At 41.6% G+C, this 14,612-nt stretch overlaps 1 protein-coding gene across 1 annotated transcript in view; it reads right to left on the bottom strand.

The window, feature by feature from the left end:
- LOC145408769 (1,5-anhydro-D-fructose reductase-like) overlaps window positions 1–7,817 on the bottom strand; it is a 106,393-nt gene extending 98,576 nt beyond the window's left edge. Inside the window, exon 1 of the mRNA XM_080279420.1 lies at window positions 7,746–7,817. Within this exon, the coding sequence (XP_080135546.1) occupies window positions 7,746–7,814 (69 nt within the window). The 5' untranslated portion in view covers window positions 7,815–7,817. The remainder of the gene's footprint in view (window positions 1–7,745) is intronic.
- Between the last annotated feature and the right edge of the window lie 6,795 nt (window positions 7,818–14,612).

The raw sequence follows: 14,612 nt of genomic DNA on the forward strand, positions 1-14,612 counted from the left end.
GAATTCACGACAGTTGAAGAATATTACAAAGATCTGTATGCATCAAAGACAATAGCACCAACAGCTAATTTTTCAGTTGATACAAGTGAAGTACCAGAGGTAACACCAGATGGAGTGAAAATTTCCCTTAAAGGTATGAAAAGAGGGAAGGACCCAAAAGAAGATGGAATAGTAGTAGTTTTCTGTTGGATGCAAGAGCAGAAAACAAAACAGGCTGGCCCACATATTTACTCAGTGCATAAAGAAGAAGGAAATTCCCAACATGGCGTAATGGAATAATTATTTTGCTTTCCGTGATAGGTGACTCAAAAGACCGTAGTAACTATCGACACATTACCTTATTACCAGTTATTTACAAGCTCTTCAATAAAGTCCTTGCGAGCAGAATAGCAAATTTGAAAGAAAACCAACCTCGTGAGCAGGCAGGATTCCGAGGTGGGTAATCGACTACTGATCATCTACACACAATGAATCAGCTAACTGAGAAAACTACAGAATATAATAAACCACTGTGCTTAGGTTTTGTTGACTACGAAAAACTCAGTGAAGCACATAGCAATTATAAATTCATTGCGGGAACAAGTAATTGAGGACATTGTAGAACTGCACGAAAACATATATAAAGAGGTAACTGTTACAGTAAAAAGACATAATGACTAAGAAAATATTAAGACTGAGAAGGGCGTGCGTCAGGGACTTACAGTTTCACGAAAAGTATTTATAGCATGCCTAAAAAGTATTTTTGGAAAGCTAGACGTGGAAAGCAAAAGATGCAAACATAGATATAGAAAGCCTAAACGATTTAAGATTTTTAGATGGCATTATCCTAACCTCAGAAACAGCAGCGATACTGCAAGAAATATTAAATGACCTAAACAGAGAAAGTCTCAATGTAGGGCTAAAGATGACCCTAAGTAAAGTAATGTTTAATCCAGGTACACTAAAGAGCGTTATCAGATCGTCATCTATATTATAATGATCCGATATTTGTACGTTTGTTTGTTAATGTAACACAGCAGAAACGGCGCATATATGTGTATATATATATATATATATATATATATATATATATATATATATATATATATATATATATATATATATATATGTATATTCTTCAGGCCACATACTGCATTGGCGGACACAAGGGGTGCTGTGGTTCAATCAGTGTCGCATACTATAAAGTATGCTTGGGCCCAGTCCGCTTGTGCGGGCCGATTACACTTGGTTCACAGACTACACTCACATTCAAAGCCACTCCAACACTACAATTACACTTACAAGCACTTCTCACACTACATAAACTCTCTACTGGACAGCCTAAGCCACTTGGTACAGATACACTGGCTGTATCGTTCCCACATTGGTCAGGATAGGTCGGTCCTGCAGTGGAAAAACAAACGGTTGGTGAGATGAGAGAGATGATATATACTGTATATATATATATATATATATATATATATATATATATATATATATATATATATATATATATATATATATATATATATATATATATATATATATAAAATATATTTATGTGTCTGACTCTGGGCATACGCTTCACAGCCTGCTTCCAAGGCCCAGTATTCCTCCTACATACCATGCACCTCTACATGTCACCACTTCGGCACTAACACCCACCGTCCATATTGAATACATGCTAGGGCTGTCTCATACAGGACTGGTGTATTGGTATTAGCAATCACCTCCCTTACAACACCATCCATATAATTATTAAACAACTAAGGCGACATCTCGCATCCCTGCTGCAGCCCCACTCTCACAGGAAACCAATCACTCACAGTATTTCGCACTCTTAAACACGCTTTACTATTTACATAAAAACTTTTCACTCCATTTTAGTAACCTGCCATCAAGTCCATACAATCTGAAAACAGTCCACAAAGCCTCCCTATGAATTCTATCATACACTTTCTCTAAATCCATGAACGTCCAAAACACATCCTTACCTTTCGCTAAATACTTTTCGCACACCTGTCTCACAGCAACCCCCTGATCCACGCATCCCCTTCCTCTCCTAAAGCCACACTGTTCATAACCAATCATTCCTCCTGTACCCTCTCTAACTCTCATAATTAACACTCTACGATACACCTTACCTACAACACTCAATAGACTTATACCCCTAAAACTAGTACGTTCATTCTTATGACCCTTTCTTTTATACACTGGGACCACACAAACACTTGCCCAGTCAATTGGCACCATACCTTGCACACAGCACACATTCAACAATATTACTAATCAGTCAACAATAGTTGCTCCACCACCTTCAGACATTCCACAGCACACCCATCCATACCTACAGCTTTCCCTGTTTTCATCGCCTTTACTGCCTCCTGCACTACTTCCTTCGTGATCAAAGAATCATTCAACTCTCCCAACACATTTATTCCTTGCACCTTTCCATCCGCCACATTCCCAGCCTCCCTTGCCTCCTCTACATTTAACAATCATTCAAAATACTCCGCTTATCTCTTCCTTACTGCATCCATCTCAATTAACATCCGTCCATCTTCTGCTTTTACACACTGTCCTTCCCAGACTCTCCTCTTCTCACCCCTTTTACCTCTCTCCAGAACATTTTCTTATTCTGTTGAAAATTCTGTCAATCGCATACCCCACCTCTCACCTGCTGCCACTTTAGCATCATGCACAGCCCTTCTTGCCCTATTCCTCTTTTCCTTATACCTCTCATATGACACCTCATCCTTCCTCTGCAGCCACACTTCATATGCACGTCTCTTCTCAGCCACGGCCATACTTACTTCCTCACACCACCATTCACTCTCTTTTCTTACACCACCACCCACTCGTCTCACACCACACACCTTTTCCGCATGAATCACCCCAGCACTCTTAACCCGAGGCATCCCATCGATGTATGGGTACATCGTAACATTTTGTCACAGCTAGTCCCGTCGGCGTACTGGTACATTGAGCAATTGCAAGGTTCATAATTTGCACAATTTTCAATTTTCGCTTGTGATTTTTCATACGTATACACGGGACACCTTCCTCTATTCCTGTGCAAGATGCCAGGCAGGGACAATGTCTTACACCACATAACCTCCCCCCCCCCCGCACGCCATTGTCTCGGCAATTCACCTGTTACCAGTGGCCTTGCTAATAAAGACATTCAGGAACAGAATGATTCCCCAATTGATGACAATGTGGAGGACAAAGTTTACATAGCATTAGAGGAAGAATCAGTCAGAAATGATGATCAGGTAATGTTGCCAAGAAAGGTCAGGTATGTTGATGAGTTAGTGGTGAAACAATGCTTATAATGCCTATGTTACTGTTTGAAAACCAATATCTCTATCTATCTATCTATCTATTGCCAGACGCCTCAATCCCGTTTGGGGTGGCCACAAAGAAATCGCCTCCAAGTCGCCCTGTCCCCCGCCATTTCACTCCCCTGCTCCCAGCTCACACCCCCCTCTCTCATATACCTCTACACCCCATCCCTCCATCTCATCCTCGGCCTCCCCCTCCCTCTTTCCCCCTCCACCTCACTCACATACACTCTCTTCGTCAGTCTTTCACCCTCCATCCTCTCCACATGGCCAAACCACCTCAGTGTGTTCCTCATAATGCTTCCTATCACATCCACATCAACACCACAACGCTCCTTTATATCCTCATTCGTCAGCCTGTCTCTCCATGTGACTCCACAGGCTCCTCTTAAATAACTCATTTCCACTGCTCTCACTCTTGACTTGTGTCCTTCCAACAACGTCCAAGCTTCACTTCCGTACGTTAGAGTTGGTATCACAATACTGTCATGTAGTAACTTTTTCACTTCCATGCTCACTTCCCTGTTTCTTATCACTGCTTTCAAGGAACCAGCAACCTTTCTTCCCTGCTGTACCCTTTCAAGCACTTCACCCTCCAAACCTCCATCCTTACTCATCACACTACCCAAGTACTTAAACGTACTCACATTTTCCAATTCCTCACCATCCAACCTCACTGTACATTCACTGACTTCACCTCTCTCAAAGACCATCACTTTACTCTTCCTTACATTCACCTTTAGATTCCGTTTCTTACACACTCTCCCAGACTCATCCACCAAGCCTTGCAGCTCTCCTTCGTCTTCACTCAACAACACAGTATCATCTGCAAACAACAGTACAGGGAGTTTCCAAACACTATCCTCTCTCACCAGGGCCACTCCAACATCCACTACCCTACCTTGTACCTCTTTTGTTACCCCATCCATGTACAGATTGAACAACCATGGAGACATGACACATCCCTGTTTCAACCCAACCTTCAAAGAGAAAAATTCACTTAGTTCACCATCCACACGCACTGCAGCCTTCGCACCATCGTACATACTCTTCACAGCATTCAACAACGTTCCATCTACTCCATATATTCTTAACACTTTCCACAATCCTTGTCTATCCACCCTGTCATATGCTTTCTCCAAATCCATGAATGCCGCATACAACTTCTTTCCCTTCTCTAGAAACTTTTCCACTAAAGATCTGAGAATGAATATCTGATCTACACAACCTCTTCCCTTCCTAAATCCTCCCTGTTCTTCTCCAACTAATTTCTCTGTTCTTTCTCTAACTCTGTCAATAAGTATCCTACCATACACTTTTCCTATTATACTAAGAAGACAAATGCCCCTATGGTTACCACACACTTCTTTTTCCCCTTTTCCTTTGTACAAGGGAATAATTATACCTGACTTCCAATCCTCCGGGACTCTACCTTCCTCCCAGGCCAATCTGCACATCTTCCACATCCATTCTACTACTATCTCTCCCCCATGCTTCAGCATTTCACCACACACTCCATCAATTCCTGGGGCTTTCCCCGATTTAACTTTCTTCATTGCTTCCACAACTTCTATCCTACTGATTTCTTCCTGTCTTCTCACCTCCCTCCTTCTCCCAGCCATTCCCTAGCCACTTATACTCGCATTACTTCCATCCTCTAGGTTCAACAATTCCTTAAAGTGTTCTCTCCATCTGCTCACTTTTTCTCCCTTCTCCACTAGTAATCTACCATTTTTATCTTTCACTCCCCTGCTAACTTCACTTCCACCCTGTCTTACTCTTTTCACCTCTCTCCAGAACATTTTCTTACAGTCCCTCCACTTTACACTCAAATTTCTTCCAAATTCCTCATCCACTCTCTTCTTACTCTCTCTTACTAATCTTTTCACCTCTCTCTTCCTTTCTACATACAACTCTCTCTTCCGCCTCTCAACCTCTTCCACGCCCATATTTCTCATCCATTCATTGTATGCTTTCTTCTTTTGTGCCACAGCCTGTTTCACCTCTTCAGTCCACCACGCTGTTCCTTGCACCCCCCTCCGTCTTCTCTTCCTTCCACACACCACATCACATGCTGCACATATTTCTTCTGTAAATATTCTACACACACCTTCCACGTCTCCCATCTGCTCCAATTCATATTTGCCCAATCGTTCCTCCACTTCTCTCTTATACTCTGCCTTTTTCTCATCCTCCTGTAACCTTTCCACTCTCCTTGTAACTACTCCTTCCTCTTGTCTTTCCCTTCTTCTATTCCTCCAACTTACTTGTACTTTAATTCTGGCCATCACCAAGTAGTGGTCAGAAAGTCCACTCCCCCAACCTCTATACACTCTTGCATCCATTACACATCTTCGCATCCTTTCATCCACACACACATAATCAATCATTGCCTTCCTTTCATTCTGTTCACCAACCACCCTTCTCATCACTCGCCATGTATACCTGTGAATCATTTTATGCCTGAAGAGGGTATTGGATATCACCAACCCCTTCCCAGCACAAATGTCCACTAATGCACTCCCATTCTCATCTATCTCAGCAGGCACACCCCACTCACCAACTATTCCATCCACCTTCACATTCCCAACTTTACCATTCATGTCACCAATCAAAAACACTCTCTCATTCCTTCCAAACTTTTCCATGCACACTTCTACATTTGTCCAGAACTCTTCTCTCACTCTTCTAGCACGATCTTGCGTTGGCGCATACACACACACAATCGCCCACATTTGTATTCCAACTTTCAACTTTACTCACACAATCCTTGACCCAACTGATCCATACTGTCTTATGCTCCTCTTCCATCTTTTACTCACAACTATACATACTCCTTCCTTTGCCCTCTCATTCTCACCTACTCCTGCACATACACCCCATCCATACTCCCATTCTCTCACACTTTCTCCTCTCCATTTTGTTTCAGTTATTCCACATACATCCACTTTCGCATCCTCAAGCACCTGGACAATCTCTCTCGTATATTCGTACCAAATAAATAAATAAATACCGTTTATGAGCGGTGTGGAATAGTTACCTTCCCATAGAACTCGTTTTCTTTGGAGCCAGCCTCATAGAAAACCCAGTAAGGTAAGGAGGATCTGCTACCTGTTTCAAGTATTTTTAACCTCAGGTGAGCGATTTCTCTATGAATTTTCGATGTTTCTCACCAAAAGCGGAGGTTTTAGCCAAAATTTTTTTTTTCCAAAATAGCTCGGGATTGGGGGGTGTCAGAGGTACGAAATAGCTCGGGATGTGATGGGTTAAACAACTGCCATTCCTCCTCCACATTGCCATTCTCCTGATCTTTTGCTACATTCCACTCATCTTTCAATTTCTCCTGATACTTTATCATTTTCTATGTTTTATCCAACTCACTTTCAAAACCTCCGTGCCACACCTAACTCTCCTAGCTCTCACCCATCTCTTACCTACTGTTAAATTTCCCTCCACCAGGTAGTGGTCAGACATGCCTCCACTCTCCCCTTTCAAAACTCTCATCCAACACTCTTCCTTTTACATTCCAGGACACAACCCCATAGTCCATCAATGCTCTGTCAACAACCCTTCCACCCTCCTGTCTCACCCATGTATACTTATAAATATCTTTTCTCTTAAACAGGGTATTTTCAGTCACCATCTCTCGCGCGGCTCAGCACACATCCCTATCATTCCTTCCCCATGTTTATTTCTTCCAGGCACACCATGCATACCAAGTACACATTCGACTGCTACATTTCCCACTCTAGCATTCAGATCTCCCACCATTACCACATTCACACTCGCCCCAAAACTCTGCAGACACTCAACATTATTCCAAAAAGACTCCCTCTCTTCTTCATCCCTTTGACTACCAGGCCCATATGCACTCACGAACACCCACAACTCACGTTCAAATTTCGCTTTCACACAAATCAGTTTCTCCTTCCATTCAATCACACACTGCTGTACCTCCAGACTCACCTACAAGGCCACTCCTTCTCTTGCCCTTCCTCTATCAACACCTGACAATCTTCCATTCACATTTATAAACTTAGACTAACCTTTCCCTTTCGTCTTTGTTTCACTCAAATCTAACACATCCAACTTTCTGCTCACAAACATTCTCCCAATCACCTCCTTCTTAGCCTCAATCGTACTACATCCACACACATTCATAGACCCACTCTTCACGGTACGGGGATAACTCAATCCCCCATCCCTTTCTCTGGCCTGTCTCTTTTTAGGAACTACAGAACAGAGGACGGGGTCCCTAGTCCCCTCACTCCTTCCCTTTTATATATATATATATATATATATATATATATATATATATATATATATATATATATATATATATATATATATTTACAAGTAGAGAGAGAGAGAGAGAGAGAGAGAGAGACTGATATGATTTATCTGTGTACAGAATGTACTCACCAGCCAGCAACCCAGGCCCAACAGTGGCATCTTGTGGCCAGAATTAAGAGTTACCCATCTGTCAGCCATGTTTCTGAAACGAGTCACCCGCAACAACATTATTTCTAGAAGTTAATTACATTGTAAGCGGGAATAGGTAATACAGAATATTTTGTTTGTATACTCACTCTATCTTTTGGGTGGGACTATGGGATCGGACAATGATGATGATATTAATGTATGAAATAGATTAATTTACAAAATATATTCGTTTATGCCTGGGAGAGTTTAGTTTATATAATAGGTGTGATAATAAGAGTATGAAATACATTAGGCTATGAACAGATTAGGCTGCGAAATAGATAAAGTTATGGAATATTTATACTATAATTTAGCTTACTCGACTGTCACTAAAATGATTTCATCTTAGTTCATTGCTTCCATTATTTTTTTTTTCTTTTAAGTTGCATTGCACATCTTTTGACGTCTGTGTCTAGCTTCTGAAATGCTTCTCGAACTGGAGGAGTTTCACATACAGTTATTATTGTTCTTTCACTAGAAGACGTTTCCACCAAAGTGAATAAAATCGGCGTCAAGCATTAGTTTATCAAAATTTTAGTCACTGGTTTGACAGGGCCAACTCTTAGGTTTCCAGGTACTTCCGAAAGCTGAAAATTTTTTCATCACAATATTATAATAACCATCTATCAATCCGTCATCCATTCCTTTTTTGTTATATCAAGAGCGTTGAGGTCTGGGTCAACTCTCCATAGTCCTGATATTTCAGGGGAGGGTTACCAGCCTTACCAACCCCTCACTGGCATTTGTAAGCAGTACTCGTAAACCCTAACCATCCTTCAGATGTATATTCTACCGAGTTCCACTGGGTAACCCACGCGACCATTAAATGTCATTTAGTTATATGGCTAAGACCCACCGTAGTAAATGGTTCCTGGGGTTAGAGGAAAACATTCGGCTTGTCACTCAGTGTAGAGGCACTTGAAGGAAGCACTATATTACACTATGATTATTATAATGATTACCCTCTGTCCTAGATCCTTAGACCCTGCATCCATGGCATAAATTTTTTTCACATCTTCATGACTAAAAATTTGTGCTACGTTCATATTGTTCTACTTTATGCTATTGCATTTCATTATTTCTGTTGCCCTGTGTTTATGATTTTCATAAATATTTATATTTTTGTTCTGTACGTGTTGTTCTACCATATAATTTGATATTTTTCCACTTGTTTTGACTTTATCTCCCAGTCATTTCCATTATGTTCCCATAGTTGAAACAAGTATAACAACAATTTCATCACGTATGAGTCTATGTATCACCTTGGTATTGCTCTCATTCCTGCTTCGTCTTCAGATTCATCGTTTCCTAGAGTCCTGGGATTTGCAATGAACTGTAAATGCAAAATTTAAATGATAAAACAGTCTCAGAAAATTACATTAATTAGTAGAGGTCGGCGAGGATGGTGAGAGATGTGCGCGGTGCAGCGAGTGGCGGGGAAGTGAGGTGCGCGTGTGTTGTGTGGCCTTCATCACTACCACCACTACCCCCAGCAACACACTACCCCGAGGGTCACTTTGTTTTTTCAAGGTAACGCGACATAGTTCACTTTTACACTGTTGTTGTGGCACCAATCTCAGCTGAACGTGTACCTGGTGAACTATAGGATGAAGCTGCCATTCCTCAGTTCATCCTTCTCCATCCAAGGGAAGAAGAGAGGGGAGGGGAGGATTGTTGAATGTTTGGATAACCGGGCAGAGGAACTGCTCGGTTATATTACTGCCATTGCTTGAAGGCGTCCCTCTCCAGCAAGTCCTTTCACACATAGCGCGTGATGAGGACCGCTTGGCCTTAGGGAATGGTGTATCAGTCCGTGTTCAAAGCTGGAAACATTAAAAACAGTAAATATTGCACTTGCTAACTGCTTGGATATTAAATGGTCTGCTGTGTAAATAAATCAAGTTCGAACCCAGGCCGGAACAGTAACAGTTTGATGATCTCAGTTTCGTCTTCACATATCTTCCACACAATCCACCAGCATGCCATAGAAACACTACTGCTGTTGCCGTGACATCAGTACTGAATGAGGCAGCCGTTGGTTAGTATGGACAATGGGTATTAATCCCGAAATGGTGACAAGTAGAGATCTAAAATATGTGGGAGGGCTGCTGGAACTCAGGAAGGGAGTTTTCAATTCTATACCTAGAGTAGGACATCTAAGTCAAACACACACACACACACACACACACACACACACACACACACACACACACACACACACACACACACACACACACACACACACACACACACACACACACACACATGCACGCACCGTCTCCTCGACCAAGGCCACGGCATGCACTCTCACAGTGACGCATCAAAATGAAGTTACAATTGAAGGCACTCATGCAATTCACACCACACCACTGTACCTCACTATGCCTCTCTACCACGCCACTGTCACACCACCGTACTATACTGCCATCATAGGCCGCCACCACTACACTGCACTACCAGCACCATACCACCACCATTACACAGTCATACTGTAATACCTTAATATCTTACCGCCACTTCACCATTACACCACCATACCAGACCACCAGACCATCGCTACCGTCATGCTATTTCATGCCCACTTATGGTAAAGCAGAACAACAAATGATCCTACATAACAATACGCTCACCACTAAGTTCTGTGGCAAATGCTCACAAGACAAATGCTGACAGGACAATGCTCATGTGATAAATGCTCAATGGACTAGTACTCACGTGAAAAATGCTCACAAGACATGCTCATATACTGTCGCAAGTCAAACGTTTAGATGGTATTATGCCTCCATGACCAATGCTGATATAACATAGTATACTCAAAAGAAAAATGTTCACTTGACACGCTCTGAAGTCATGCTTACAAGACAAGATGACAGTACAAATGTTGACACGAAATATGTTCACGAGACAAAAAGAGGACAAGTTGTCAGTATTAATACTCACAAAAAATATGGTCACAAGATAAATGTTTTCAAGACACATGCCGAAAAGACATATGCTCACAGGACACATGCTCAAAAGGATATATTCATAACACAAAGGTTAATAAGCCAAATGTTTAACAGACGTGCTTACAATATAATATGACAATAGAAATGCTCACAGCATAATAGCTCACAAGACAAATGCTGACAACATATATGGTCACAAACATTTTGATCATGCAAATGCTCACAGGCGTATGCTCACAAGACATATGCTGACATTTTGACAGTGCAAGTGGTCGCAGGCATGTGCTCACAAGACATATGTTGAAAATAAAAATTCTTACAGGAAAAATGCTCAAAAGACTCATCCTTTGGCCCTAACCTTGGAATCCTTCATTCTTTACATTGGCATCTTACAATCCTAACTTTAAGATCCTGTAATCCTAACCTTGGCATTGTCTAGTCCTAACCTTGGCATCCTTCGTACTTAACTTTGGCATTCTTTGGTCCCGTTCTTGGCATCCTTATGGCCTAACGTGGGAATCTTTCAGTCTAAGCCAGGTATCCTCTGATCCTCACACTGGCATCCTCCATTCCTCCCTTTGGTATTTGAGTCAGTGTGTGTGTGTGTGTGTGTGTGTGTGTGTGTGTGTGTGTGTGTGTGTGTGTGTGTGTGTGTGTGTGTGTGTGTGTGTGTGTGTTTCCAGAGGGGTATGCTGTATATATTTATTGTATTAATGGCTATGCTTTTTATGGATTCAGTACTGATAAGTTTGGTCTATGTGGGTATTCTGTTAATGGATATGGTATATTTGTGGCTGTCGCATATGGCTATGCTACTTTTGAATGTATTATTTACGGGTATACTATTGATGAGTACCGTTATGCTATTTCGAGGCATGCTGATTAGTATGGGCATGATGCGCATTTGTGTACTCTTCACGCATAGGCAATAAGAATGGTGTTTATGGGTCATACGTACGCGTCCGTCAGATCTAATGGAAATTATGAAAAGGTCACATCTCTCTTCATCCTATCTTGGATTACCTTTAATCCTTTCATAACATCTATTAACAGTCTCTCTCTCTCTCTCTCTCTCTCTCTCTCTCTCTCTCTCTCTCTCTCTCTCTCTCTCTCTCTCTCTCTCGTTCAGTTTTCGAAACAGCATCCGTCTAATGAGCACTTTTTTAGTGAGCATTTCAAGTGAGACCTTTTTCTTGAGTGAGCATTGTTATAAAATTTGTCGAATGAGCTCATTATGTGCGCATTTGTCGGGTGAGAATTTGTTGTGACAGCACGTGGCGAATGAGAGTTTGTTTCGTGAGCATTAGTCTTGTGAAGAAATGTTGATTTACCCTTTAACTTACTCCACATCAACTGTTTCTCTTCACCAGACGGAACTGGACCAAACCCACAATTTGCACACTAAGTCGTGCTTGCGTTAAATTCTACGAACCGTTGTCAGGGGGCAAGCATGAGCCTCCTTCCTTACTAGTCATATCGACCCTCAGATTCAACTACATATGGCTAGGATCAGCTCATACTAAAGGGGTAGTGAACTTTGTAAGGTTACAACAAACACGCAAGAGTGTCAGCCAGCGCTCTGACGGTAACCGAAGAGAGCGCATGCGCATTCTTAGCCCACTGGAGCCCTGGACTTTTACTTATTTATATATTTTGGTCATCTGACCATTTTCATTAGCCCGGGAAAGATTCTTCGTGTTGAATGGGTTAGAAATATACTTAATTTACCCCCTTCCATGCAAGTGACCTCACCTATATTCAGTATAGTTATGTGGTACAAGCAAGACTAAAGCAAAACCACCGTCACCCTATTCAAAGGCCGAAAGTGATCACTATCTTTTGAAGTGGTAGACTGGGATGCCCATCATCCACTCACTCGATGTACTGCAGTGCTGCACGCCGCTTTCTTCACCTTCTTCATTCATTTCTTGTGCCTGCATTCCTCTCTTCCTACTTCCTTCTTTCCTGTTATCATGTATTGCCCTTCTTTCCACTTCAGGTGATTCTACACCAAGTGATAAGCCTAATGAGTTATGTAACCAGGGAAGTAATTTACAACTCTGGGTGTTAATCATATAACCAAATAGCAGGATGTAGTGCCCACTATGGTACACTTGTTAACAGGATGGAGAGATGCAAATGCAGCTTCCATCCAGGAACCAAACCACCGCACTCATCCCCATGGACAGAGAGGCGCTGTCTGCCGCAAGATAACATTGATTCATTGCACAGGATGGTCCTGCAGGGACGGCTGCTTGGTCGTTGTGGTTGGGTCAGCTCGGCCAAATGGATCGCGGTTACTTAACAACATATGTCCTGGGATTCCTAGGCCGAATTTTTCTTAACGATGCCAGGTTAGTATGCTTCGTCATGGTGAGGCAAGCATTTTTACAATGCTTGCCTCACCATCACGAAGCAAGTGTTTGCTTTGATAAGCACAGAAGGTACAGGGGAGTTGCCAGAAATATCTCTAGCTTTGTGTGTGTGTGTGTGTGTGTGTGTGTGTGTTCATTTGTTTTTCAAAGTATGTCACTAATTCTATCTGAATTCGAATTACCTTTGTTATTGTTTATCAAGCTCAGTTAACTGAAAGGCTTTTCATATAATACAAATTGATATGAAGCGAATTAATATATAAAATCTTGGCGCCGAAACAACTCGGTTTTACGGCACCGAATATACGACTATATACCGAATACATATATATATATATATATATATATATATATATATATATATATATATATATATATATATATATATATATATATATATAAAACTTGTGCTAAAACAAATTTGATATATACTTCACGAATAAATAAGATTAAAAATGACAAAACAAATCGATTATCTATAAAAGGTGTAGGAACTCTGCTTCCTTTGTATATACTGTATATATATATATATATATATATATATATATATATATATATATATATATATATATATATATATATATATATATATATCATTCGGCTAGCCAGAGGCTTCACCAAGTAAGGTGAACAGACAGTAGGCACCATCCGTCCCCCTACGTATTTGGAGAAACCTCTACTACGGCCACACCGAACATGACGAGTGGGGAGATGGGGTCGAGCGATGAGTGGCGAGGTGAACGTCAATGTGATGCCCACTGTATCCTCGCGGGCAACAGATAGTCAGAAGCTGTTCATCAGTGTAGCCATGCCTGGGGATGTTGCTAGGCAGTTCGCAACATTTTGGAACAAGTTGCATTGCGCAATGATGAGCGTGGAGGAGGGTGAGCAGGGTGACAAACCTCCCCACTCATTCAGTGTGGCCACCCACACAGGATTTAGTTTTATCCTATCGCCTCATCCCTCGCCTCTCAAGTCTCCCTGCTCATCGCATTCAGTGTGGCATACCCTAACTGCTGAGGCATGAAGAAAAGAGCCCTCAATATAATCACCCTCTGAAGAAAGTCTTTAAATTTATTATTAGTGACAGCATCCCACTGTCTCTGCTAACAAGCATGAACCGCCAACTTAAAGGGAGGAGAGATATCGGTAGCAGGAAGTGGTTAGTTGACAGGGGGCAGTTGAGAAGAGGCAGATTTAGGTAGAGCATCCGCCCTATCATTGTCCACCACACCAACTTGTGCAGGTACCCAACAATACTGGATCAATTTACCCCAGTCTCTCAATCAAGAAACGACACCCAAAAACAGCAAAGACCAGAGGATGAGCTGATTAAATCCTTCAATAGCCAAAAAGACACTTTAGGAGTCACTGAAAATTGTAAGATACCTGCGTGAATGTGCTAAAATGAGTTGAAGAGCTAGAATAAGCCCAGACAATTCTGCAGTAAAGACAGATGGATCTAGAGAATGCCTACCTCCCCT

This window comes from Coenobita brevimanus, chromosome 78 (genome assembly GCF_032717465.1).
Source record: "Coenobita brevimanus isolate Jiangsu-jjx chromosome 78, ASM3271746v2, whole genome shotgun sequence".
Lineage (NCBI taxonomy): Eukaryota > Metazoa > Arthropoda > Malacostraca > Decapoda > Coenobitidae > Coenobita > Coenobita brevimanus.